The sequence below is a fragment of the Schistocerca gregaria genome, chromosome X (genome assembly GCF_023897955.1).
Source record: "Schistocerca gregaria isolate iqSchGreg1 chromosome X, iqSchGreg1.2, whole genome shotgun sequence".
Classification (NCBI taxonomy): Eukaryota; Metazoa; Arthropoda; class Insecta; order Orthoptera; family Acrididae; genus Schistocerca; species Schistocerca gregaria.
This window is the reverse complement of record NC_064931.1, coordinates 104,745,083-104,771,502: the sequence shown is the minus strand read 5'-3', so window position 1 is coordinate 104,771,502 and position 26,420 is coordinate 104,745,083. Positions and strand designations below refer to the sequence as shown.

Here is a 26,420-nt window from a genome sequence, read left to right as displayed (position 1 = left end):
AAAGACATAAGTGCATTTGGAAATTTAGATAAATCTTTGGCGATGTTGACTATAACACACACTTTGCCAATGTGAAGATGGCAGAGATAAAATACAAAGAGCAAAAGGTTATCTACAACTTGTACAGAAACCAGACTGCAGTTTTAAGAGTCACATGACATGAAACAGAGTCAATAGTTGAGAAAGGAGTGAAACAGGGCTGTAAGCTATCTCCCAAATTATTTAATCTCTAGACTGAGCATTAAGTAAAGGAAATCAAAGAAATTTGAAAATGAAATTATACTTCATGGCAAAGAAATAAAAACTTTTAAGGTTTGCAGATGGCATAAATATTCTGCTAGAGAAAAGATAAGCTCATTTTTCCATGAGCAATGGTATTGACATACAAGTGAAGCCCAGATGCTTGAATAGTATGGAATTTCTCCTGAGTCAGTACTGGAAAGGGAGTACGGTCAAGAGTGAAGTATAAATCATTATTCACATGCTTTTTGATACATCAAATATCTCTACCCAGTTGGTATTGCACTTACTAACTCCTGAGGAAAAGTAGTACCAAATGGAAGCAGAAGCTAAACTGTTGCAGTTTTGATAGCATTATCCTGATGACCACAGAAGAATGATGAATATATCATTATGATCCTGATGCTGAACAGCAGAGAAACACACTGCATCACTAGAGCAAAAATAATAATCAACAATTTAACACACAGGTGCAGTTGCGCAATGCAAAGTCCACTGTTTGGATTTCCCTGATACGCTGTTGAGAGATATATCAGTAACAGCTAGACAACCAATGAGAAATAACACTAGTAAGTCTTAAGAATTGTAAGATGTTATCAGGCATGGAGAAACTGCAAGTTAGTTTGCTAACTTACAATGCTTTGGCACATTATTCTCAGCAGTTGTGCATGTAACTGCTTTAGAATATCAAGCCTTGTCCCATAGACTATACTCACACAAAATCATGTTATTGCATGAAGAGTGCACTTTGTGTAAGGCATTTCCAGGACAATAAGGTGCTGGGGAGCGGCAGCAGGTCTCCAATAACCAAAATAAGGAGTCTGATTAGGAATTCATATCATTTTCATGTTTGATTTATATAAAGTTTATAGCAGATGGGCATTGGTCTAGTGCTAAGGAAAGTAATATACAACACAATTTCCTGGTGAGTAGTACCCATGAGTGATCAATTTGTACAGAATCAAAGGTACTAGTCAGTATTGTAGGAATGAATACTAAAGATATTTTACAGGATTAGGTCTCATTCTTATAATCTACCAAAACAAATGGAGGTAGCCTGTGTCTATAACATGTAGGTGATTGTGTACCCTGGACAAATTTACTGGCAGTCAGCACTAAACCTGAATATTTAAATTCACCTAGACAGACAAGTCTAACAATAACTCTTAAATAGATTCAGAGTGGTAACTACAAAAAAAGCAAGTGGTTTGTGTGAGGAAATTAAAATCAGTGAAGCAGAATGGGAGGTATGCTGAATTGTAGTGCAAGTTGGCTAAATTATACGTATTTAATTATAGGAAGGAAAGTTCTGGCAGAACGTAAATAATTTAAGAGTAAAGAAGACAGACAATGCTGGGATTGCAGTTCAGCAGGTGGACTGGGATAAGGGATCTGTCAAGTGGGGTGATTGAGGGAGAAAGAGACAGGAAGTAAAAGGAGGAGTTTGGGATGGGTAGTTACTGGCTCAGGTGTGCAGCATAGGAGAGCAGGAGGTGTGGGGAGTGGAGGGCTGTAGGTGCAAAGGCTAAGCAAGCAACACATGGGCACCAGAGCCAGTGAGGTGCACAATGAAGATGATGTCCCAGCTTGGATTGGGAAGGGTTGAGACATGACAGAGCAGGGGAAGGCGCACTGTTGGGTCGAGGGTGTGTCCAGTCAGCAAACATAGGTGTACAGCTGTGTGTGTGTGTGTGTGTGTGTGTGTGTGTGTGTGTGTGTGTGTGTGTGTGTGAGAGAGAGAGAGAGAGAGAGAGAGAGAGAGAGAGAGAGAGAGAGAGAGAGAGAGCTATGCAAGTGTTTGTGGGTGAATATCTGCTCTAGCTCAGCAGAGGTTTCTTCGGAAACCGGCAAAGTATTTAATTATATTCATTCTGTATGGAGATACTTTGTTGCTGAAGGGAAAATTATTGAACTACCTCACTACAAACTTTATGGCTAAACATCATGAAATAACTGTAGTGATGGGCAAATATCCAATGGGTACGACATTCATAAATGGGCATCTGCCTGGGAATTTACGCAAAGCAGTTTTAAATGGCCAAAATCAGGGCATTTACAAAAAAAGTACTTTTTAAAGTTCCTACTGCTGGAATTTATAATTTAACAATTAAAACAAGGGATGCGACAATACCCCCAATACTAAAAGCTAGTGAATATTTACATTTAAACCAATTGTATATTATTCACTGTCTTTATTACTAAGAACAAAAGGAATGAAAGGAGAAGTATTTCAACTCACTGTACCAAGGAAGGGCACATAATGCTGACAGCTGTTTATCATTTATAAAGTCATTTTTCTTTTTACCATTTCTAATCTTCACTCTTGGTCTCTCTCCCTACAAAATTATTACTGAATGTAATAAACAGATGGCATGTGTTTCTTGGTGATAATTTTATTCTTAAATGTTAAACTGTTTTCAGAGAACAACAAGGAAAAAAATGCTTTATTGTCAGATGTAGCAACATTTGAGACAGACTTTAGTTTTCTATTCTGCTCCTTTCTTTATCCACTTTGTATGACTGCACTGTTGTGAAGATAAAGTGAGAACAATAACATAAAAAAGACTTCATAACAAGGAATTCATGCCCAAGATGCTGGAATTGTTTTATTCAGATTCTAGTCAATTCCTAGAAATTCGGTGAATCGGAATCAGCAGTAAGTAAAAACACTGCCTGTAGGCAAGCTACTTAATATAAACTATACTTTATCTTCAAAATTTCTTTTCAACTTGGGTGTTGTTTTCTTTTTATTATTATTATTATTATTATTATTATGTACTACCCCAAAAACTGACCTCATTAAAGATGTAATAAGTTATGTTTGCAGTCCAATTTATTTCCCTAATAACTTTAATCTAACTCTCAAGGAGGTTTTTCACTTGGTTACCCAATCACTAAAGAAGCAGTGCTGTTAAACATCTTTTCCAATACAAAATATCAGCTTAAATTTTTAATAAGTTCTGCTTATCAATTCATCTTTAAAATGGATAAATGCCCAGGCATTTGTGAATTTTAAGCATTCACCCAGGCATTTACGCTGGGCATTTGCCCCAACTTATGAATGCCCAGGCGTTTTACACCACTATATAACTGACTAGCAGCTTCATATATGGAGTTTGTTAGCACTTCAGCTTTATGTTTTACACTGTCTGAGAAAGTGACCAAATAACCTCATGTTTTCATCAGAATGCTTAACTGATCCTATAGACTCTACTGCCTTCATCAAATCCTGTTAATGGGAAAGATTATCTGGTGAGACATTAGACATAGCCACCAAGAAATCCATTAATAATGATGGAGCCCTTGCCAGCAACCAGTGAACTGATCAAGATGAAGTACAGTGTCACATATTGCAGAATAGGAATAAAAGAAGTTTAGGGTTAAATGTCCAGACAGTGTCAAGGTCACTAGGAGTGTAAGCTTAGATTGAGGAAGGATACGGAGGGAAATCGCCATGCTCTCTCAAAGGAACCTTCATGGTAGTTGAAGGAGTTTATAGATCTCAGAAAACCTAAAACCAGATAGCTGGAAGGGGATTTGAATTGTTGCCCTTCCAAATATGATTTCAGTGTCTTAAGACTATCGTACCACACTTGATAAAATCTTATAGAAAATGAAGGCTGAATTGCAGTCCATTAACTAAGGATCCAACATTACTACAAATATGACTAAAAAAAAATACTGGGAACCTGTATGCATTGAGACACAGCATCTTTTCTGAGATTGTAAAAATGATTGTTATTGTGTTATGACTATGTTTACTGTTGGTCTATAATATGCCAAACAGTCTATTTCCCACTAGTTTGTGCCAACATCAGTGATAGGTGGGACACGAGGATAAAGCACTCTGAACTTCATCAATAGAAAATTACTGAAACAATTTAAGTTTCAGCAAAAATTTTAGTTGTATCAAGACCAGCAATGCTCAAAATAATGATAGCATACACAAGCAGTGGTTCAGAATAACAGTACATGAAAAACCATCTTGCCATATGCTGAAAAGGATTGCCTCAATGAAAGACAGTTGATTTGACTCAAGTAATATCAGAATTCAATCAGTATCCTAAACAAACTGTTTCCACAATCACAGTACAACATTACTGACACAGATTACATATTTGTTAGCAGATAGTAATATCCAAATGTCCATCGCAACCTAGACTGCATTAGGTGATCCAAATACTGCAGACATCATAGAACAAGGATGGATGGATGATGATTGAAATATATGAGAGGCATTCAATAAATAATGCAACACTTTTTTCTGAAAGCAAACTCATTTTATTCAGGGTTCCAACACACCATATCATTCTTTTGGCAACAAAACCCAATTTTTCAACATAATCTCTGTTCAACACAATGGCCTTATGCCATCTTACTGGGAGAGCCTGCATGGTACCACTCTACTGGTCAATGTCACAGCACAGATTTGTGTGAAGCCTGGTGTTGTCACGGAGAAGGAGTTTCTTCAATTCCCCGAGGGTGGCACAATACAGTTTAGTGCTGATTGTCGCAGCATGATGGAGGACATCAGAATTACAGCTGTGTGCAGCCAGTTGGCATGTGGTAGATCAGACAGGTTTGTGTGACCTCAACATGCTTTTATTCACTGACAGGCCTCAACAAGCATTCCGCAAGCACTATGAATATCTGTGATGCTCTGGTTTTATGCCAAAAGAAACTCAATGACAGCTCTCTGCCTGGAACACACCTCTGTTACACCATTTTGAAGGCTACATATAGTGTCGCCACCTATCTGAACTTCATGGAAATATAAGGGCTGAAAAAGGAATATTACATGATGTCCCACAACAAATTCCACATTTTTCATCTGAAATTGGCCAAGAAAAAAAGTGTTGTGTCACTTATTGAATACCCCTCATAACATTGTCCACGAAGCTATCCTTTTCCTAGTTTCCACCAAAAATTCAGATTAATATATAACAGATGTTCAACACCCATCTGCTGGAGTGTTTACTTGCTTTTTGTAAACACAAAGGTGGTTCTATCATAATATCAGCTATTGGCCCACTGATTTTCATTGATTCTCTTCCCACTCTCCACAGAAGAATTACAGCCAAGGATTGTGTGGACATGTGCATCTTTGCTTTTCTTATGCTTCTGTCATCAGTTATTCTGGCTGGTTTTATAAGCCCCACCACAAATTCCTCTTCCACACCAAGCTCTTCATCTCAGAGTAGCACTTGCACCCTACATCCTCAATTATTTTCTGGATATTTTCCAATCTCTGTTTTCCCCTACAGTTTATGCCCTCTACAGCTCCCTCTAGAAGGATGGAGGTTACTGCCAGATGTCTTAACTGTCCTATCATCCTGCCCCTTCCTCTTGTCAATGTTTTTCATATGTTCCTTTTGTAAAGGATTCTGTGGAGAACATCTTCATTCCTTATCTTATCAGTCTAACTAATTTTCAACATTCTTCTGTAGCATCACATCTCAAACACTTTGATTCCCTTCTGATCATGTATTCCCACTGTCCGTCATTCACTAACACACAACATTGTGCTCCAAACATACAGTCTCAGAAATTTCTTCCTCATATGTAGGCCTATGTTTGATACCAGTAGTCTTGTCTCAGCCAGGAATGACCTGCCTGTGATGGAGGTCATGCTTCGTCCGCCGTCCTTGCTTTGTCTGTCTTGGGTTACTTTGTTTCCAAGGTAACAGAATTCCGTAATTCCATCTACTTTGTGATCACCTATTTTGTTGTTAAGTTTCTTGCCAGTATCATTTCTTCTGCTTCTCATTACTTTGGTCTATACTGTTTTCAGGAAATGACAGTAAGAGGTGTGTGTGTGTGTGTGTGTGTGTGTGTGTGTGTGTGTGTGTGTGTGTAGGCTAATGTCAAAATACCCAGACTAGAGAACAGGGGTCGACAAGAGGTTCATGAACTCACACCACTTATTGCACGAACCACCCATTTCTGAGCCAAAAATATCCTTTTAGAATGAGAAGAGTTACCCCAAAGAAAGAAGAAAAAACTAAACGCTGATGAGTACTTGTTTATATGGGCCAAAGTTGGTAATGGCAATTGTAAAATAAAGATTAATGGTGATTGTATGATATATTATAGACAATAAAAATCCTTATCTCCTTTCCATGTGAGAATATTAGCATCTGGAAAAGCTTCAAGGCCACCATAATCCACTTCATTGCCCCACACAACAGCAAGTGTGAGCCAAGTACTACCTCCAAACAATGCCTGTACATCACAGGTAAAGTTCAGATGAAGGCCACGAAACACATTCGGGCCTCCAATTAACTGCTGCTTATTAAATTGACCAGCAAGGTCAATATCAATTGCCTTCAAGCTGCGATACACAGGTACACAGCGCCGCCAGCGACGACGCCATGCGCGTCACAGAGGCATTGCTGTGGCACGTTAACACAAGTGAACGTAGCAAGCCAATGCCCAGCGAGACACCCAGAGCTAAGCGTCCGCACTCCTCGACGTTCGCAGAGCGAATGACGCTCCGTGCTGCAGCGCAGTGTAAGCCAGAACGCCTTATCGAACAACTTCCGGCCGCCGCGCAGCGAGTGAGCGGCCTTATCAGCACCAATTGAACAACCGGAAGTGAATTTTTGAGCAACACGGGCTAAATAATAGCCCGTGTTGCCCGCGGCAGCCTTGCCAGCGGCTAAGTCCGCCCTGAAGGCAATTGATATTGACCTTGCTGGTCAATTTAATAAGCAGCAGTTAATTGGAGGCCCGAATGTGTTTCGTGGCCTTCATCTGAACTTTACCTGTGATGTACAGGCATTGTTTGGAGGTAGTACTTGGCTCACACTTGCTGTTGTGTGGGGCAATGAAGCGGATTATGGTGGCCTTGAAGCTTTTCCAGATGCTAATATTCTCACATGGAAGACATGGAGTATATCGGAGACTACAGGACTGTTGGCTAAACAGCCTTATGGTACTCTAGTTCCAAGCATGCCATTTGTTTTGAGTACAAGAAAGAAGAAAAAACTAAACGCTGATGAGTACTTGTTTATATGGACCAAAGTTGGTAATGGCAATTGTAAAATAAAGATTAATGGTGATTGTATGATATATTCACATACGTGAATGAAACTAAGCAAAGTTCCTGAACATGGGCTTTCCACCCAAGTTTAACATATATCTGAACATCTAGAAATTTGAACTGTTCAGTTTCACTAATAATATGCTCATTCTGTGAAATTAAAATGTCATTTTGTTGAATTATGTGTTAGAAACTGTAAAAACCTAGTCTTACTGTGCTTTAGCATTAGTTTATTTTCTACAAGCCATGAACTTATGTCATGAACTGCACTATTGCACTCAACATCCTTCACCACCAAGCTAGTGTCATCAGCAAACAGAAACATTTTAGAATTACCTGTAATACTGGAGAATATATCATTTATATAAATAAGGAACAAGAGTGGCCCAACACTGATCCCTGGAGCAACCCCCCCCCCCCCCCCCCCCCACTTGACAGTACCCCACTCAGACCCCACATCACAGCCATTCTCAACACAGTGAATAATGACCTTTTGCTGCCTGTTACTAAAGTAAGAGGTGAACCAATTGTAAGCTACTCCCTGTATTCCGTAATGGTCCAACTTATGGAGCAATGTTTTGTGATCAACATAGTCAAATGTCTTAGTTAAATCAAAAAATATGACTAGTGCTCAAAACCTTGTGTTTAATCCATCCAGTATCTCTCAGAGAAAAGAGACTATAGCAATTTCAGTTGTTGAACAACTTCTAAAGCCGAACTGTACATTTGATAGCAAATCGTGTGAAATAAAATGATCAATTAACCTTACATACACAGCCTTTTCAATAACTTTAACAAACAGTGATGGCATAAAAATAGGTCTAAAATTGTATACATTACCCTTTTTATAAAGCGGCTTTACTGAAGAGTACTTTAATCATTCAGGAAACTGACCATTCCTAAAGGAAAAATTACAAATATGGCAGAATACAGGGCTAACATGTGCAGCTCAGTACTTTAATATTCGGATAGGCACTCCATCATATCCACAAGAGTCCTTAGTTTTCAGCGATTTAATTACTAACTCAATCTCCCTCTTGTCTGTATCACAGATGAGTATTTCAGACCGCAATCTCGGAAAGGCATTTGCCAGGAGCACTATATGATTCCCTGTAGAAACTAAATTTTAATTTAATTCACCAGCAATGCTCAGAAAATGATTTTTAAATACTGTACATGTTTCTGATTTATCAGTAACAAAAATATTTTTACTAAAAACTGACTTTATATTGTCAACCTTGTGTTACTGACCAGACACTTCCTTCGCAACTGACCATATGACATACCACATATTCTTTGCCTTCCTAATAACATTTTTAAGCACCTTACAATACTGTTTGTAACGGGCTACTATAGCTTGATTGTGACTACCTCTAACATTTTGATATAATTCCCACTTGGTTCTATACGATATCCATATCCCACTACTCAGCCACCCAGGCTGCCTTTTACTGCTAGTACCCTGTTTAGAAAGTTCCAATGAAAAGCAACTCTCAAAGAGCATGAGAAATGTGTTAAGGAAAGCATTATATTTGTCATCTATGTTATCAGCATTATAAAATCCTGCCACTCTTGTTCCTTGACAAGGTTCAGAGAACTGTCTATATCCATTGGATTAACTTTCCTACACAGTTAGTAATTATATGTGACATTTGTTTTGAGTGCAAAATCTTTCAGTGTTAAAATTTGTGCATCATGGTCTGAAAGGCCATTCATCCTTTTATTAACAGAATGCCCATCTAGTAATGAAGAATGAATAAAAATATCGTCTATGGCTGTGCTACTGTTCCCCTGCACCCTAGTTGAAAAAAACAGTGTCTGCATCAGAATTTTGGAGATCTACCAACATCCTTTTTCTTGCACAATCATATACAAAATTAATATTGAAGTCACCAGATATAGTTAATTTCTGGTACTCCCTATAAAGTGAATCAAGGACCCGCTCTAGCTTGAGCAGAAATGCTCTGAAGTCAAGAGTTAGGGGACCTATAAACAACAAAATTTAGAAGTTTAGTTTCACTAAATTCAACTGCCCCTGCACAAAATTCAAATATCTGTTCAGTGCAGTGCCTTGATAGATCTACGGACTCAAATGGAATAATGTTTTTTACGTACATGGCCAATACCCAACTCTGCAAGGAACTCCTCGGAAAACAGTTAGCTAATCTGTACCCTGGTAAAGGAAGCCTCTGAATTGTCAAATTATTTAAATGGTACTCCGATGTACCAAAACATCCATAAGTGGTTCACTAACTTTATCTCTAATAACTCTTATATATTGATGAAATATGCTAGTTCCTTCTCTACTTGGAAACATGACGTCATCTGAAGGTGATTCCTTAGTTAGAGGGACTTCCTATAAGCATGTATGTCTATCAGCTGGCTTCAATCTAAAAACGGTGCTGTTGTGACTCGCTGATATTTCAAAGTGCCACCAAACAGTTATGCGTGTCCTCTACATGCGGTGCTGTCTGCCAGCCATGCAGCAGCAGCGCCACCTAAGTGGCCAGCCAGCCAGTGGCCGCTAGACTTGAACTCAGTTATGACTTGACTGTTGAAGTGTACACATGTCTTACTCTGTTTACTTGATCTGTGACTTTCATGTATTGCATCATCCTTGATATATATTTGTTCAACTTGAAGTTATTACAATTGGCGACAAGGATGGGATTTTTCTCTTCCATCATTGACCCACATGTTTCCATGCCTACTTTAGAGCAACTATTGCAAGGTCTCATAGAACAGCAAACACTTCTCACAAATACGATTCGTGATTCCATCGCAGCATCAAATGCGGGGCGTCTCTCGTCATCGTCTCTACCTACTTTTCCTCCTTATGGCGAGATGGCGGAAAACTGGTCTGATTACGAAAAACGTCTTTGACAGCACTTCTTGGCATTTCATGTCACGGTCGAACAAACATGTAAGTCTCTGTTCCTTTCATGGATTTAACCTCAAATGTATCGGTTGTTGTCGCAATTGGCTCCTTTGAAAGATCCTGTGTCTTTGTCCTTTGCTGAAATATGCTCACTTCTGTCAGTCTATTTTCAAAAGCAAATGCAAGTGGTAACCTCTCGTGTTGCCTTTTATCGTTGTCAACCGAATCAATCCTATTGCGCCTGGGCTGCTGAACTTCACGGCCTCAGTAGAAAGTGTCAATCTGTTACTGAAGTTCACAAAGAATTCTACACCAATTCCATGGTACAGGATGCTATCATCCAATCGGCACCCGACAAAGAAGTTAGGCAATGTGTCCTTCAGTTGGCAAATCCGACTCTAGATGAAGTCCTATTCATCACTCAGTCTTTTGAAATTTTTCGTGCCGCTGGAGCGCAAATAGAGGCATGGGGCAACGTCGGGGAAATACAACCTCTGTACGATGTTGACTAAGCGTGTGGCGTGTCCCCACCGACCGACGTGGCCGCAGTACGCTCCCAAGAGCAGCCTCAGCCTAACTGTAAACAAACCTCTAAAAAACTGCAGCAAAACCCACAGCAACTTCCTTCATGTCCGTGGTGTTTTAAGAAACATTCACGAGAAGATTGTCCACAACATTAGGCCGTGTGTCACAAATGCAAAAAAAAGGGGCATGTATCGTCCGTTTGCAAATCCAACTGCATACATGATGTTCATGAACATGACGCTGATTCTGATTCTGTGTTGTCTACCAACTGTACTTCTTCCCTTTCAGGGAAGTTATTCCTCGCTGTCCAAATACTTGGTTGAGATGTTCGCATGCAGGTGGATACTGGTTCTGCTGCCACTATCATCGATTCTCAAATGTATCTTCAGTTGGGTTCTCCAATCCTGTCACCTGTCACTAGGCAATTACAGACTTATAATAAACATAAGATTTCTCTCTTGGGACAATTTGATGCTGAGGTGTCTTAAAAATCTGTCGTTTGCACTGTTCCCATATTTGTGGTCGACCATAGTAACGCGGAGGATATTTTTGGTTTCAATGCCTTTCGTGTTTTTGGGTTCTCCATAGATGACTCTGTCAATATCGTATCTGCTGCTATTCCTTATGCTCAATTGGATTCCTTGTCGATGACATTTTCGTCCCTTTTTGCTCCTGGGTTAGGCCGTGCAAACAACTTTGAAGCTCACATCACGCTCAAACCCACTGCTCGGCCTAAGTTTTTTCGGCTCGGCCCATTCCTGTGGCCCTTCGTGATCAGGTCAAACGGGAGTTGGATCATCTCACTGCTTCAGGGGTCTTGCTTCCTGTCACTTCCAGTGAGTGGTCCCCTCCTGTTGTCGTCATTGCTAAGCCAAATGATGATATTCATCTCTGTGGCGATTTCAAAGTCACTGTAAATGCTCAATGCCTTATCAACACTTACCCTATGCCTCGACCTGAAGAATTGTTCACTAAACTTGCTGGAGGCCAGTATTTTTCTAAACTTGGCCTGTCAGAAGGTTATCATCAACTTCCTCTCGAGGCTGCTTCCCGGCAGTTTCTGGTCCTTAAAACGTCTTTCGGCTTCTATCAATGCCAACTATTGCCATTCGGGGTTGCCAGCGCCCATGCTCTCTTTCAGTGATTCTTGGAACAATTATTGCTCACTGTCCCTGGGTGTATAAATTACCAGGACGACATTGTTGTCACTGGCTCCACCACTGACGAACATCTTCAAAATGTCCGCACACTTTTTCACGTCTTACAGACTGCTGGTCTTAAGTGTAATCTTCAGTAATCAAAATTTTTTCAGGCATCTATCACGTACTTGGGGTTTCAACTCTCTCGGGATCGTATTTGTCTGCTTCAGCAAACTGTCACTGCGATCGATGCCCTTCCTCACCCTACATCTGTTAAGGAACTGCAGCCCTTCTTGGGGAAAATAGCATACTATCACGAGTTTTTACAGTCTGCTGCTTCGGTGGCTCAGCCGTTGCATCACCTGTTGCATAAAAACGTGCCTTTTCACTGGTCCGCGTCATGCGATGCAGCTTTGTCACCATGGCCTTCACCTGAGAAGCTCTGGTAGCATATTCATGTTGACTTCGCGGGACCTTTTTTAGGTACTTATTGGCTTCTCGTTATTGACGCTTACTCTAACTTTCCTTTCATTGTCCATTGCACGTCGCCTACCACTGTGGCAACCACCAATGCTCTAGCTCGCATTTTCTCTTTGAAGGCCTTCCCTCTACTCTTGTTAGTGATAATGGTCCGCAATTTACCTCTTCCAATTTTGTGGATTTTTGTGCCTGCCACGGTGTCATGCACGTCACAGCCCCTCCGTTCCACCCACAGTCAAACGGTGAGTCTGAACGACTGGTCCGCACATGTAAGGCTCAGAATAGGAAACTCCTGACTTCCTCTGCTGATGGTGTGCTTCTCCAATTTCTGGCTTCTTACTGTTTCACCCCCATGGTCGAAATCTTACATAGCCGACAGCCCAGTACGCTACTTCATCTTCTGCGGCCTTCCACTTCACGGCCGCGGGTGCCTTCGCTTGGCCGGTTCACCGCCGACAACATTGTATGGGTATGTGGATATGGCAGGTGGCCAAAATGGAGTCCTGGCCGCATCTTACGACACCGTGGCCGACACCTGTATGAACTCCAGACAGACATGGGTGTTGCAGTTTGTCATTCGGACCAGCTTCGGCCTCGTGTGCCGGCAACGCCTGTTCCACATGCTGCTACACCACCTTCGGCTCTACCTGACGCTCCGGATACTGGAATCTCTCATAACTTGCAACGCAGTCCTCTCACCATAATATCGGTGCCAGCACAAGAACTGACGCCACCGGGAGACGTGCCCATGCAGGAACCAGATGACCATCATCTGTCGGAGCAACTCTACTCGCCCCCTTCTCCTATGGACGCCGACACATCTCCCATGTCTCATGTTATAACAACCGGACTTGCCACAACGGGCAGATTGGTGCATGGAGCCCCAGCAGATTCGACCCCCATGTCTCCTGTCATCTCGATATGTTATCCTCGGGGACACTTCCGTCCGTACGGGAAGCCGCCTCCTCGAGACTTTATGACCAGTCAAACAACACCTATGGACGTTAGCAATCTACAGGCTACCTCCATCAAGACCTGTGCAAAAAATTCAACGGGGGGAAAAGTGTTGTGACTCGCCAATCTTTCAAAGTGCCACCGCACAGTTACGTGCGTCCTCTACATGCGGCGCTGTCTGCCACCCATGCAGCAGCAGCGCCACCTAAGCGGCCAGCCAGCCAGTGGCTGCTAGACTTGGACTCAGTTATGATTTGACTGTTAAAGTGTACACACGTCTTTACTTGATCTCTGACTTTGATGTATTGCGTCTTCCTTGAAATGTATTTGTTCACCTTGAAGTTATTACAGGTGCTGCTCTAAGACCAACTAATACAGGAATTTTTCGATGAGTGATCCCACTACACTGTCACTGTATACTACCGGACCGCGGCAGATTTAAAGCTACCACCTAGCAAGTGTGGTGTCTGGCGGTGACACCACAACAAGCATGCGTTTTCCTTCCACAGACATTCCCTCACTTTACACGACCTCTCCGTACAAACACTCCAATAGCTCTAACACAGTTATACAACAATTTTCATTTATCTTCATAGAATGAGATTTCTTAATGACAAACATATAGATTTTAAATTAATTATCCTTTTCATAATTTCAGTTCCATCTTTCCACAACTTTTTCTCTACTATAGTTCATTTTATATCTCATCTGATATGCCAAAACATTATGACCACTGCCCATCATGATTTTGGATGCCACCTGGTGGCACTGTGGGCATGTGATGCAGCGACAAAAGTATGTAAGCAGAGCAAACACGGGTGAGGGATCACCCTAGTGAAGATACGGGCTACAAATGGGGAAATCCACTGAGTTAAGCAACTTTGAGAAAGGGCAGATTATTATTGCACAGAGCCTCTGAACGAGTGTCCAGAAAACGTGGTCGAATGTTCATGTCCTACTGTTGTGAGCATCAGTGGAAAGAGGTAGGAGGACAGTGAAACTACCAGTATGCACTAAATGGTTGGACGTCCATGGCTCTTCATAGAATGTGGGGTTTGGAGGTTTGTCTGTTCTGTAAAATAGGATAGATGGTGATCTGTGGCATCTCTGGTGAAAGGGCACAATGCTGGTGCACGCACAAGTGTTTCGGAGCACATTGTTCGTCGTACATTGTTGAACATGGAATTCCACAGCAGACAACCCCTATGTGTTCACATGTTGATCTAACAACATTGTCAATTAAGATTGCAGTGGGCATGGGACCATCAGGATTAGACCGTTGATCAATGCAAATGTGTCAGCTATTCGGGTGAATCACATTTTTGCTACCCTAGGTTGACGGTCGTCTCCACAGATGACGCAATTGAAGTGAATGGCAGATTGAAACGTGCAGCATTCCGCGGACGCAGGCTGGTGGAAGCAGTATTATGTTATGGGAGATATTCCACTGCGCTTGTATGGGACCTATGGTAGTAATCCCCTTCATGCGTGATGTCTTCCCTGATCGTGATCTCCTCTTTCAGCAGTTTAACTGCCCATGTCTTGGAGCCAGAACCATGCTACAGTGGTTTGAGGAGCATTATAATGAACCAACATTGATGTCTTGGGGACCAAATTCACCTGATATAAATACTATGGAACCCATCTGGGTCACTTAGGTCACGATCACCACGTACACAATCAGCAGCCTGTTATTTATGCAAATTGCATGAACTGTGTGCAAACATCTAATGGCACATACTTCCATACATGTGACCAACAAACTGTCAGATCCCTGATAAGCAGAATCAGTGGTGTATTTTGTTCCAAAGACGGAGAAACAAGCTATTAAGCAGGTGGTCATAAAGTTTTGATTCATCAGTGTATGTTTTATATCATTTTTGCATTATTTTCTTGATATTTTCAGGTCTTTTAGTGATAATTTTCCACGTTTCTTAGATTATTAAAAAGCAAGCCCTGTGATTACAGGCCCTTTCTCATATTCATAAAATAAATGAGTTTTCACTCACAGCAAATGCTCCTACTGGCTCACCCCACCCGTGTTCAACATTCTGAACAAAAAATTATTTCATTCATATCAAATCAATATGCAGTTCCAAAGAATTTAGGTTAAAACAGAAATAACTTCACAATATGAGGTACTCTCTCACTCATGAAAGTGGTTTTTTTTACTTACTTGCTCTGCTGATAAATTTGTTGTCTGCGGATGTATAAGGATGCACCACCTTCTGACATATAACCATCACAAACATCAGGGATGTGGCATGACACTGCTCCTGACCTCATCATTTCCCCATCTGACATGTAACCTGAAAGTCAAGACAGACATTGAACAACTATCCATTATAATAAAAAAGGCTGTACAGGAAGAAGTTAGATGTCACTCTTTAGTTTGGCCTGCAGTTTTCTCGGCATCATATGCCTCCTTTAACAGCCTGTGTAAGTGAAGCCTTTATCTGTCACCATTAGTGTGTTTCTTTTTGTAGTGTCTAACAGGGCTTCTTCCTTTTCCTGCCTGATCTCCTAGTCAGCACTGAGATATCTACATCAAGTGAGCCGTTTACTTCATATTTCATACACAGCTATCTGTTGACATTTTCTCATATTTATGCTGTGCAGCTTTTCTTTCTCACTGTGACCATGATTAAAGTTAACAATATATTGTTTCTCTTTCTTTCATCCCTCCCTACACAAACACACACACACACACACACACACACACACACACACACACACACTCTCTCTCTCTCTCTCTCTCTCTCTCTCTCTCTCTCTTGAGTATACACAAAAGAACTGTCTCCATTAACTGAACATCACATACACTTTTTATAATGTTATGAATGATACACTGAACCAAAATCTAACAGCTGTATTGAAATTCATCCCAGATTTGTTCAGTGATCAGTGTCTTTATCAGGACCTAGCTGTTTATTAAATACAAACCCCAAATACTTAAATATAAGACTTTCAACGAAGTTTACTTCAATGCAAAAGTCTTTTCCTCAGTTCCAATGACCAAATGTATTCACAAATTTCCCTGTTATTTTCATAACGTGTTTAATATCTTGCATGTGTCATCTGCAGTGCCAGGTGTGGTTACCTACAGACATACATTACATGACTCTTATTACATTGATGCCACAGACAGGAGTCTCCAGAACATACAAAAAAAGTCAAGAATGTATATTTTATTTAAGTGTAACACAATGAAATGAACTGACTTTATGAATAATTACAGGAACACAGTGCTTGTATTACGTTATAAGCTAAGAAATTAATTTTTAGAGTTTCTGTGAAGATTCTCTTTAATGAAGTAGTAGGAGTTGCCCCCCAGAAATTCTTTAATTCAGTCTTAAATGCCACTTAATTACCCACAAGACATTTAATACAAATACAAATGTTTTATTCCACCGTTAAGCATATTTACATGCAATTGGTGTCATCAGTGTTAACATAACAAAAACAACAACAACAATAATAATAATAATAATAATAATAATAATATAAACTTCAACATGACAAATGTTATTAACTACCGTATTGTCACAAAAGAAGCTGAGTAGCACCGTGGTGTAGTGGGTATGATACTAAACTGTGGTATGTGGGGGTCGTGAGTTCGAATCTCACCTGAACTGTACAATTTTGATTTCCATATTCAGTTCGAGTAAATTCTACAAGTATCCACAAATTTCAAGAAGCATTGTACTGTAATATTCTGTAGCTGTATATATACTGTATGTGTTCTGGCTGGAGGCAGTTCGCTCTGCACTCTTATGTTGAAGTGCTGAATAAACCTTCTTTAAGTGAAGTTAGAGTTCGTCATTCATCTACTTACAACTTCTTATACGTGACATTATTCTGGTCGAGAGGCTGGTTATTGGCACTTGTGATACCGCACATTATTGACGACACAGTGGATCCTATCAGGCCACAACAGAGCCGCCGTTTACGTGGCGAGAAACCTGAGTTCGAGCCATATTCAATAGATCGCAATCTATTGGAGACAGAAGAAGAAGAAGAAGAAGAAGAAGAAGAAGAAGCAGAAGAGGACTTTACGATGACAGCAACTGTGTGCCAGCACACCAGACGTCCTTCCGGGTTCTCCGGTGACAATGACCAAGATCCAAACAAGTGGCTCAAGGTATATGAGTGTATAGCCAAATTTAACAAATGAGATGACACCATGTGTTTGACTAACGTATTTTTCTACTTGAAGGGCACTGCCAAGCAATGGTATGAGAACAACGAGGAGAAGTTCACAAACTGGGAAGTATTCCATGCGGAACTGTGCAAGTATTTTGGCGACGCACAACGACAAGTGCAAGGCTGAATATAAATTAAAGTGCAGGGCACAGCATCCAGGAGAAATGACAGCATCCTACATTCAAGACATCTTGGCAACGTGTAAAATAGTGGATCCTAGAATGAAGGAAGAAGATAAGGTTGCACATCTCATGAAGGATGTTGTTGAGGACATGTATCAAGCCCTACTCCTGAAGCAGGTTTCGACAGCAGACATCTTCATAAAATGGTGCCAATATATCGAGGCAATGCATCAAAAAAGAATTACACGCAAGACATTTGAATGGCTTCCAAACGTCGTATCAATGTCTGTGATGGAGGAAGAAACTGATTTCACAAGTGTTCTTCGTCAGGTAGTGAGAGAGGAAGTTCAGAAGTCACTAGGATTGCATGGCGAGCTAAAAACCGACACTTCAAGAGGTCATAAGGGAGGAAATGGAACAGACATTGAACCCAATCTCTTGTCCTTCATTTCCCTTTAACATGGTAAAAAAGTCGAGACCCAGGCGAAGTTACATTCCTACAATGCCACAGGAGGAACCTGTTTGGGCACCAAGGAAGACCGACACCTGGAGGACCCAGGATAACCAACCAGTATGTTTCCACTGAGGACAACTGGGACATGTGGTGCACTATTGTCGAGAAAGGTGGTGGATATTTGATGAAGCCCATGCCAGGAGACAGCAGACTGATCTTAGCCAACACGAACTCCGGGATGATGAAGATGAACATGAAGATGTGGGTGTAGGACAGCACAGGTCACCATTGCCTTAAGTTAGCCACTGGAAACGACGCTCCCCAACACGCTAATCAAGGTCTCCATTGCCGTTTAGAAGCTCCAGCCGATCACCTAGTCGCCACAACCTGGAGAACTAAAGGGTGCGACATTCCTTGGAGGTGACGCCGCTGAGGAGAAATATCCTCTGCCGTCGATCACTACAACAATGATAAGAAATTACATTGATATCCTCATGGATGACTAACCAGCCCAAGCTCTTTTAGACTCCGGAGCATCATATTCACTGATTTCAGAGAAGTACCATCACTAGTTGCAGAAAACCGTATTCATCGACAGCAAAACACCTCTGCTGAAGATGGCTAATGGGAAATCCGTAAAACCTACAGGAAAATGTGTCATTTGTGCGCGTGTAAGTGGCCATACAAAGCCCTTGGAATTCATTATCTTACAAGAGTGTAGTCATGACCTCATTCTCAGATGGGACTTTTTGAAAGCTTCTAAGGCAATTATAGATTGTGGTCACTCGAAGAACTAGACGAGATGAGATACTGTGGACAGAAAGATACGCATCCGAGTGTGTGGAGACTATGTGTGCTGGATAAAGTGATCATTCCTGCAGTCAGCACTAGAAACTTAATTGCCATGTGTCATGCCATGCATCAACCCGTGGATCTTATAGTGGAATGTAAGAGAGCATACCACTGAAGAATAACTTGGTCATCCCAGCCTCTGTAGTCCTGTTTAGTTGGTGCACTGTAGATAATTAACTGTCACTGAGAACCGCAAATCCTTCCAAGACGCACGTGTATAGCAAACACAGAGCCGTTAATTGCTGAACAGCTGAGCATCATAGAAACCTCCCATGCTGAGTATGTGGGCGGAATTAGTGCTACCACTACTAGGCAAGATCTTCTAGCTCAACTATCACCAGATCTCACTAAGGAACAACAGAAGAAGCTACTTGCCATTCTTCAAGAGTTTTATGAATGCTTCAATCCACAGGTGAAGAGCAAATTAGACAAATCGATGGTGAAGCACCAGATTATCACAGGAAACCATTAACAAATAAGCCAGAGAGCATACCATGTGTCGGCAACAGAACATCGAATAATTCGCGATGAGGTAGAGAAAATGACGAAGAATGACATCATTCAGCCTTCGCTGAGCCCATGGTCATCACTAGTGCTTCTTGTCCGGAAGAAGGATGGCAGCTGGCACTTTTTAGTTGATAACAGGAAGCTTAATAATATAACTAAAAAGGACGTTTACCCTCTTCCACAAATTGACGATACACTATATTGTCTGAAGGGGGCTAAGTTTATCTCAACCATGGACATGTACTCGAGATACTGGCAAATCGAAGTAGATGAGGCTGATTGGGAGAAAACTGCACTGATCACCTCCGAGGGCCTGTATGCATTTAAGGTAATGCCGTCTGGTTTGTGTAATGCACCAGCAACTTTTGAACACATGATGGATAATCTTCTAAGGCACCTGAAGTAGACAATGTGTCTTTGTTATTTAGATGACATTATAGTGTTCTCAGAAATATTTGATGAACACACAGAGAGACTGAGGGCCATTCTTAAGTGTCTCCAACAAGCCAGACTGAAACTTGATCCAAGAAAGTGTGTCTTTGGAGCAAAAGAAATCAAAATACTTGGACACCTTGTGTCAAACGAAGGTGTGCGGCCAGAACCAGAAAAGGTGAGAGCTATTACGGAAGTTCCTATTCCTAAAAGTATTAGAGACCGTGTTCTTATTACCATCGTTTTATCAAAGACTTTTGTATCAAAGCCAGGCCACTCCAAGAGTTGTTAAGAGCCAATGCTAAATTTATCTGGGGTGGTGCTCAACAAGATTCTTTCGATGTGCTGTGAAAAGCTCTGATGACTGACCCTGTATCTGGTCTGCATGATGAGAGAGCACCTACAGAACTACACACATATGCCAGTGGGTATGGGATGGGTGCTGTTCTGGTGCAAATTTTGGATGGAAAAGAGAAGGTTATAGCCTATGCTTCTAGGATACTTACAAAAGCCGAGAGAAACTATTCAACTACAGAAATAGAATGTCTTGCTGTGATCTGGGCCAGGTGCAAACTTCAACAGTATCTCTTTGGACAGTATCTCTTTCATAGTTGTTACAAACCATCATTCATTGTTTTGGTTGACAGATCTTAAGGATCCAACAGGACGACTCGCCAGGTGGTCACTACGTCTTCAAGCGTATGACATTACCATAGTGTACAAAAGTGGAAGAAAACACCAAGATGCTGACTGTCTCTCAAGAAACCCTGTGCAAGACCATCAAGACTTTGATGAAGATAGTGACTGTCCCCCTGCACTCCAAGATCTCTCTGCTGAGCAGGAGGAGGATGCCAAGATATCTCAAATTATGCTTGCCTTAAATCGGTCAGAAGCTGTGAAAGGATAATTTAAGGTAGTTAATGGATTGCTTTGCAAGACAAACTTTGATCCGTTTGGACAGAGGTGGCTACCAGCCATTCCTAAACACATGCGCTTAGATGTTCTACAGAAATTCCATGACACACCTGAGGCCGGACATTTAGGATTTATTAAGACATACAATAGAATCCGCAAGAGATTTTTCTGGCAAGGTTTATTCAGGAGTGTCTGTCACTATGTGTCGCACTGTCGAGAGTGCCACAGGAGAAAAGTAATTCCTCAGAAACCACCTGGCCAACTCATATCAATTCCACCAGCCGAAACGCCTTTCCAGCATGTTGGGATTGACCTGGTCAGATGATTTCCAACATCTGCTAGTGGCAATAGATGGATTATTGTTTACACTGGTTATCTGACACGCTATGCCATTAGAAAAGCCATGAAAACAGCCGAAGCATTCGAGGTAGCCAAATTCATTGTAGAAGACATTGTATTACAACACGGTGCCCCAAGGTCATTAATTACGAATCGGGGGAAAGTTTCTCAATCAAATCTCGTGACAGGGATAAACTGTCGGTGCAACATTAGTCACCACCCGCAAACTAATGGGCTTACTGAACACCTTAATAAGACCTTGGTCGACATGCAATCAATGCTTGTCAATGTTGAGCACAGCAACTGGGATGAGGTGCTACCTTTCATGACGTTTGTCTACAACACCTCCAACCATAACCCCACAGGAGTTACACAATTTTTCCTGGTGCATGGGCATGAAGCGACGACGATGATGGACACACTGTTTCCGTTACATCCTGATGACGTGGATGACAACTCCATTGGCCAGGTGTTAACCAGAGATGACGAAGCTCGACAGTTAGCTCCACTCCGCACGCTGCTGGCTCAAGAAAATGATCGGTGAAGGTATGACGCAAGCCACCACCAGCCTGGTGACCTCGTCTGAATCTTCACTCCTGTTCAGAAGGTTGGTCTCTCTGAGAAGCTCCTCAGGCACTACTTTGGACCTTATAAGGTTGCAAGACAGTTGTCTGATGTTACTTATGAAGTTGAAGATTTTGACCCCGACACATGACGACGAACAATCAGAGATATGGTCCACGTCCTTTGAATGAAGCCCTATATGGATCCTGCAACCCAGGGTAAAGTCAAAGCTCCAGTGACCGGCAACAAGCAGAAAGGTGACAATGAGCATAGCGACAAGAGAAGTTCTAAGAAGATCACCGCTAGGGCGAGCATCAATCATTGGGAGTCGGAGTATGAGGGACTGATGATTCGTTCCCAGACTAGGAGGACTTAACACTGAGACGCTGTTCACTTAAGGGGGGACCAATATCGCAGAAGAAGCTGAGTAGCACCATGGTGTAGTGGGTATGATACTAAACTGTGGCATGGAGGGTCGTGAGTTCAAAACTCACCTGGATTGTACAGATTTAATTTCTATATTCGTTCGAGTACATTCTAGAAGCATTGTACAGGAACATTCTGTAGCCCTGTATATACTGTATGTGTTCTGGCCAGAGGCAGTTCGCTCCGTGCTCTTGTATGTTGAAGTGCTGAATAAACCAGCATTAAGTGAAGTTAGTGTTTGTTATTCATACACCTTCTTCTACGTGATAATATAATAATCCAAGATGGATACAATACATATTTGTGTAAATGTCAATAACAACAAGAAGTTTCCTAATAGATCAATTACAAGATAAATGAACTCCATGGTTCAGTGAATGACAAATAAGTAATCAAACAGATAATTAACAATAAGTACATGAAACAGTAACAACATATTTGCACGGTGTGACATATGTATAGTTTGCAGTTAATTTATAGTTCATTCTCGTAAGGAAACTGGGTCATTTGTCGCATACTCAAGGAACTCTTGAGCAGAGTAAATTACTTTACTTTTGATGCACCTGGAAAGACTAGTTTTAAATTTATCTACTGGCACTGTGTAGGCATTTTCAGGTAATTTGTTCTAACAGGTTGTGAACACATGTACATGGATGTGGCTTACTTCTTTGTGTGTTGGTGTTAAATCCTTGAAGTTCTTGGTCAGGTTGTTTTAGGTCCCAGCACTATGCTTTGCCCTTTTTTTGGGAAATATAAATACTGCTAACAACTGTGACATTAATGAATATATGTCAATATACCAGGGAGCTTAGTAAACGCATATGCAAAGTAAACTAATTTATTCATTCTTAAATCACCTGCAACACTAATAATGTGAGCTGAAAACATAGCTGAACTAAGGTGTTTTATAAATTCCAGTATGTGAGTTTACTGATAAGGAATGTAAACTATCTTTAATCTTAATTTGTATGTACTGACTTATGTCAAAAGTTAGTGATAATCCATTTATCTCCTTACATTTCAATGGATGTTGTTCTGTAACAAGACTAGTAATATTTTTTAATCCTCCCTTGTATCACCAGCAAAAGGGACAAAATTTACATCTCATGATATGGAAGATCTTTCATATATACCAGAACAAGAAAGGAAACATGATACATTTGGTTTCCTTGCGTCTATTTCCCGGTGCCTATTTCTACGTGATCAACAGGGAACTGACACAAAATGCTTTCTATTGGATGGAAGGGGTAGAAACCATGAACCAGCTTGTCTTCTATTTTGCAATAGTTTAGGTTTTGCATAAGGGTGTCACAACTCACAACATCAACAGCCTTACGTAAGTCACAAGACATTCCTCCTGTAATAACCTCTTATTTATTGTTACTAGTATATCATCTATTAAGATAAATATAACCTGTTCTGTTGACAGTCCTTTTTGAAATCGAAACTGTTCGTCACTAAAGATTTTTTGAACTATTTTTACATTCTATTTGAACTATTTTTACATTCTACTGAACATCATCTCAAAAGCCTTTGAAAATGCTAGCAATAATGAGGTGCAACAGTAATCTTTACCATTCTTTTATCTAATTGTTTGTGATGTGGTTTGACAATAGTGTATTTTAGACTGATTGGGATAATATTATGAAAAGATTCATTACATAAGTAATTTGTGACATGACAAAACTTAGCTAAACATCATTTGTTATTTTTATTACTGTCAAAAGCCCATTAGGACTATCCAAAGTACTTAAAGGTGGTCATTTGCCTTCCTTTGTGTCCATATTTCTTTCATTCTCTTCCTGTTGGATTCCTTGTTCTCTTCAGACAATGTTGTTCCAGTCTTCTTCTTTGGTTCTTCCTTCTGGTCAATATGTCATTTGTGAATTTCGGAGCTGAAGATTTCATGAATTTGGACATCATCTGAAGCAATTCTTTCCAATTTCAAATCAGTTTCAAACTTGCCAACCCACTTCATTGCATCATTTTGGATTGCTCCTATGGATATTTGTGTGTCGTTTGATTGTCTGATTGATTCCGAGATGATGATATTCATCTACACATTTTGGGCCTATAATTTTTCTTAGGGTTTTGCATTCCTTTTTCTCAATGTTTTAATTGCCTATTTTCCTGTCCCAAAATAAGTGTTCCTGATCAACAGAGGCATTCTCATTTGATTACTGTATTGTAATGTCTTCATTCAATATGCTTGGAGAGAATTTCATATTGCAGTTATTCTGTGTTAGGCAGCATCCAGTTTCCATCACTTGGCATCTAATTTCATTTGTTTTTGTTTTGATTCCATTTTCCTGAATGTTTTCACTGATATATTTAAATTGTGGAACTCATTTAATTTTTCCATATTTCGTCTCCATGAATTTTGGTGCTTCTATATTGCAGGTCATGAACTCTGTATTTTCAAATGATACCTGGAGATCAACTTTTTCTGCAGTTTCTCTCCTGAGTTCAATTTGATTTTGAGCTGATGAAATGTCGTGAATTAATATTGCTAAATTCTCTGCAAATGCTAGGTAATCTACAGATAACTTGCAGCTGCCTGAAGTGGTTGGCTTTTCAATTTCGAGGATCGATTTCTGTTAGTGCTATTCTTGTATATCATTTTCTCAAGGACACAGTTGAAATGTAACAGAAACAGCCCATCTCCTTGTCTTACCTCCATTATGTTTTCAAAAGGAACTGAGAGTTCTTCAATAAATTTAACCTTGGACTTTGTATATGTCAATGTCCGTTTTATGATTCCAAGTATTTTTAGCTCTAGACTTAGCTTTTTCAATATTTAGGAGATTCATTCATGCTCATCTGAGTCATAGATTCTTTTTAACCACAAAATGTGCAGACTAAATTATTGGTACAAATTCCCTGATCCCTAAAGATTAGCTTTAGGTTCAAGATTCACTCTGGACACAAATGGTCTGGGTCTAAGTTTGCTCCCTTTCTGACTTGGATTCTCTCTCAAAGTGACTGGCAAATGTGTTGCAGGATGTTGTTGGCATCTTTGTGTCCCAGCTTCTGAATAAGTGTCCAAAGTCAAGAATACTGATTTCTTTGCGCCATATTTCTCTCCTTCATTCATTCTAGGAATTCATCAAATTCATAGCTGTTTCTTGATCTCCACGTTACATAAATTTATCAACCAACTGGTTACCTTTTGATTCCATCCAGAAATGTCCTTTTCATGGCACCCTCTAGGTATGCTGTCTTTGACAGTAGATATGCCAGCCCTCAGAAACTGAGTATTACTTCAGTAAGGAAGGAACTCATTTACTGACTCGTTAAATGCATTTATCTCAATCTGCTTTTTGCAAAGTCCAATATGATACAGGAGCAGATCACCCTGGAGGAATATACAGGCCATCGGGCGATGTTGACTCCTGGGAAAGTCATGAAGGGCAGTTCTGATGTTACTTCCTGTGTGGTGCCCAGAAGTGTCCACAGCTGAGAGGCACACAAGAAATAAAACTAGTGGAATTCAATTGCCATTAATTGGGTCTAAATCATCTCACAAGGTAAAGCTAATTCTGTCACATGACAAATTTATTCCAGAGATAGGCCATCAATTAAGCTGATAAGAAATGAACCGAAATAAAAATCTGACAAGCTATCAATGACGAACTAATGTACATTATATACCTGAAGAATTTCTTAAATCTGTATCACAGTAGCCTCCATCACCAACTCCTCTTTTTAAATCAGTGGATATATTCATTTCTGAAGGGTAGTTTAGGCATTTAACTTCATTTTGAAAACCTGAAAAAAAGAAAAAAAGATTTACTACTAGGCTAAAACTCCAAATGATGTTTCTTTTGAAATATTTGGGACAATTAAAGGTCCAACAACACATTGGCACCACTAAGAGTAACAGGTCACTTCTTCTGATGACCAGAAACATAATCTGAATGAAATACTAAGAAATGTGATGAGTATTAGATGCATATTCTTAAAGTATATAGTGGGTCCCAAATCATTAGGGTCAAAATTACACAAATACAGTACGTGATCAAAAGTATCCGCACACCTGGCTGAAAATGACTTACAAGTTCGTGCTGCCCTCCATTGGTAATGCTGGAATTCAGTACGGTGTTTGCCCACCATTAGCCTTGATCACAGCTTCCACTCTTGCAGGCATACCTTCAATCAGGTGCTGGAGCGTTTCTTGGGGACTGGCAGCCCATTCTTCACAGAGTGCTGCACTAAGGAGAGGTATCAATGTCGGTCGGTGAGGCCTGGAACGAAGTTGGCGTTCCAAAACATCCCAAAGGTGTTCTATATGATTCATGTTAGGACTCTGTGCAGGCCAGTCCATTACAGGGATGTTACTGTTGTGTAA

General features: G+C 40.6%; 1 protein-coding gene across 12 annotated transcripts in view; it reads right to left on the bottom strand.

Moving 5' to 3' along the window:
* LOC126297857 (protein sickie) overlaps positions 1 to 26,420 on the bottom strand; it is a 1,116,277-nt gene that overhangs the window by 179,932 nt on the left and 909,925 nt on the right. For all 12 annotated transcript variants that reach the window (XM_049989129.1, XM_049989128.1, XM_049989130.1 and 9 more), the window contains 2 exons: positions 25,724 to 25,840; positions 15,435 to 15,567 (listed from right to left, as the gene is read on the bottom strand). In XM_049989129.1, coding sequence (XP_049845086.1) covers positions 15,435 to 15,567; positions 25,724 to 25,840 — 250 coding nt within the window. The remainder of the gene's footprint in view (positions 1 to 15,434; positions 15,568 to 25,723; positions 25,841 to 26,420) is intronic.